At 37.0% G+C, this 3,511-nt stretch overlaps 1 protein-coding gene across 1 annotated transcript; it reads right to left on the bottom strand.

Moving 5' to 3' along the window:
* Positions 1 to 924: 924 nt before the first annotated feature.
* LOC144569116 (RING/U-box superfamily protein) lies at positions 925 to 2,627 on the bottom strand. Its single transcript, XM_078319317.1, has one exon. The coding sequence runs from the start codon at positions 2,613 to 2,615 to the stop codon at positions 1,464 to 1,466; it is 1,152 nt and encodes a 383-aa protein (XP_078175443.1). The 5' UTR covers positions 2,616 to 2,627; the 3' UTR covers positions 925 to 1,463.
* Positions 2,628 to 3,511: the final 884 nt, after the last annotated feature.

Here is a 3,511-nt window from a genome sequence, read left to right as displayed (position 1 = left end):
TGATCGACTGTCTTTTTTGAAATTTTTTTTGTCCTCCAAATGTTTGAATTATAATTCATATTAAATTCAGAGTTAAAATTAAAATAATTCTTTTGAATTATAATTAGTAATTTAGAATTATATATTATAGAATCAGAAATTACAAGTTAGAGTTTTGGAAGGTATAAGTTAAAGCATTGTTTTTTATTGAGTACTTAATTAATTAATAGGTTTAAATCTAATTAGCTATTTAACCCGATTTGATATGATATTGCCTCGTTGACGAAAATTCTGAGTCCGCTCCTGAGTATTGGTACATGCATAGAAATACGCATTTATTTTTAAATTATTGCTTTGGACGAGTTAAATTCAATATTCAACTATGAATGCGTTAAACAATATTAATGAAAAATAGAATGAAATTTGATATCTGTTTCACTGTATATTAAATGACTCAGCAATCAGCAATTATTAATTTATCATCAAACAATAATACAACAATATATCAATCAACTACTATATTTTGAATAAATAAATAAATAAATCATAATTTTCGCTGTAACATATATTTAAAATAAAGGAAAATGCTTCTGTGCATACAAGGACCTATTTGTAAAATGAACATATTTTTATTTTCAAAGTTCAAACAGTCGATCCGAACCGTTCAACTTGTTCTCCATATTAATATGTGCTTGGAGACCAAATTTTACATTTTTCTGAATTTTTTTACTATTTATTAAGATGGGTACAAAATTCAATGGTCTAAATTTGATATTTTTTCTACTCATCTTAATAAATAGTAAAAAATTTCAGAAAAATGTAAAATTTGGTCTCCAAGCATATATTAATATGGAGAACAAGATGAACGGTTCGGATCGACTGTTTGAACTTTGAAAATAAAAATATATTCATTTTACAAATAGGTCCTTGTATGCACAGAAGCATCACTCTTAAATAAATCAACATTCATATAAGTCTTGCAATTTAAAAATATCTTAAAAATAAATAAAAAATAATCCGCAAAAATGTAGAGGAGAAAATATCTCAAACTACGTCCCAATACATAATTCATCCTACGCTCCTCGTGCACCATAGACCATAAACCGTGAGACTCTAAATAAAGCTGAGATCCTTTATTCATTCGCAGAACGTGTCTACGTACTTCTTTCTAGCTTTTCCCGCTTCTATCTCAGCTCTCATAAAGCCGCATTTATGACTCCCACCAAATCATGTACGGACCTTAAATTCTTCCCACATACCATGTTCCAACGTCGGCACCACCTCTTCATATTAGCCAATGGAAATCAACCACGTGGTCAATAGTAAACCGTAGTAAATTATTGGAGTGGGTTTTCCTTGGGATGGTCCGACCCTTCAATAAAGGCGGCAACAGCAACATTTAATTCCTTTAATCACCTTCTCATATCATCTCAGCCGGTGGTCCCTCCCAGTCAACTAGTCAACACACCGACGGCCACCGGCTATCACCGGTTATTCAATCTCTCCGGCGAAAGTAGTGCCTCAGGATCACCACACCTCATCCTACTTGAATAAAACCCCATTGTCATGGACCGGGCTCGCCGTGCCGATAAACCCGGTCCATGACCAAGCCGTATGCTGGAATCAGTTCGGCGACGATTGAACGGTGACTTGATGGCACGGTATGAGCGAAATGAAAAAACCCTAGATGACCTTGAAGCTGATGCTGATCCCTGGAATGGAGACGGAGACGGCCACCGCTTGCTCCAAAAGCTGTTGCTGTTTCGGTGATGCTGTCGAAACCGCCATGGTGAAGCTGTCGAAGGTTCTAGAACCATCCTTTCATTTTCTAGGTTTCTTTCGAACCCGAAAGAGTAGCTTCTTTTCAGCATTAAATTTGAGCGATCTCTCCTGTTAGAACTATAACTAGTAGGAGGTGAGATTGAAGTTGCATTGCCAGGTACGATCTCGATCTCGATCCCAGGCTCCAATTCAGATATTGATTCTCTCTGCAAATGTATTGGTGGGCAGAGAAAAAAATCATCAAGGCTCGGTCGAATCCGGGATGCCCGCATCGGAACAAACGGCGAGTAACTATAGTTCAATTCAGGTCGAATAACTGAAGCCCGGCAGAGAGGACAGGTGGCATGTGACCTTAGCCATACATCGATGCACTCGACATGAAATGCATGGGAACAATACGGCAACGTGCGGATATAATCGTTGTCTTCAAACTCGAGCAAGCAAACCGCGCAATCTCGGTTGGTACAAGCTAAGTGCTTTGCTTTGGATTTGGAGAAGAAGGAGGTGGGTAGGGATTTGATGGAGGAATCGTCAAGACCATATGGAGAGAATATGAAGTAGTCTGACGAGGAGCCGAAGGAGATGGTTGTGGCGGTACCAGTAGGGTCATGGTGATGGCGGGTCATTGGAGAAGGAGCTGAGAATAAGAGGAGACGGCGACGACGACGCCACCGGCAATAGCGGCGGTGGAGTCGACGAAAGAGCTGAGAGATGACACGTGTATATAAGACTATGAGAAAGGCCGTGCCGACTACAACCACCATGGCAATTAGTGGTGGGCTGAGGTCAATGGTTGCATGTGGTGGTGAAGAGAAAGGCAGAGGAGAAGGGGAAGGGGAAGGAAATTCTCTCATGGCTGTTGGTTTTCTTTTATTATTATTTGGTTAAATTTTGTGTGTGTTTGTTTGAGTTTTGTTTGAGATCAGAAGAGTGTTTGCTGTTTGCCAGTGACAGCCTGACAGGGAGGCCCACAGTATTAAATTGATCTTCTGATGGACACAGACTTACAAAGAAGGGGAACACGGACACGGGCACGGACACGGATCAAAAGAGTATTAGTTACTGATCGTTAATTTGCTTGTTCACATGGACACGGACTCAAAGAAGATAATCTGATGGAAACTGCAAAAGAAGAAAACAACAAAGGATTAGAAAATTATCAGTGCATGAAGAGGTATTGGTATCAAGTCAGTTATAGAATTAATTAATACAAAGTAAGAAACAAACTGATTAAAGAGTATGAAACCATCACACTGACATTAATTGTGATGTATGAAAGCTAATGAAATTTATTGTCATTGACTGTTTATATAAAAGGAAAGAGAAGAATAATGCCACAATTTCTGTAAACTCTTCAGAAAAGAACAGGAAAGTATTAGTAGATGAAGAATTACTGATACCAACATAATTAGAATCAGAAATTGATTTATAATGTAGTTTAAGAAGGAAAATTGTTCAAATAAAATCAAAGTTAAAGAAAAAGGTTGTTCAAAAAATCTTTTGATTTCTTTGATTTCTTTGCTTGCTTTTCTTATTATGTATTTAATTCCAGTCTTTAGAAAGGTTATCACGCAATAATACACAGAAATCATAGAGCAGTTAAAACAGTTGTTATGCTGTTACTATCAAGGGCAAATTAGGGAATTTTGCAATAAAAATTATAAATCCCAAACGGTTTTGAATCTATATTTGAAATTTAAACAGCAAATAGAACATGTTTTTCATTTTTACAGATTTTTTCAAGTAATAG

The sequence above is a fragment of the Carex rostrata genome, chromosome 2, assembly GCF_964058835.1.
Source record: "Carex rostrata chromosome 2, lpCarRost1.2, whole genome shotgun sequence".
Taxonomy (NCBI): domain Eukaryota; kingdom Viridiplantae; phylum Streptophyta; class Magnoliopsida; order Poales; family Cyperaceae; genus Carex; species Carex rostrata.
The sequence above is the reverse complement of the archived record's forward strand: the minus strand, read 5'-3'. Positions and strand labels throughout refer to the sequence as shown.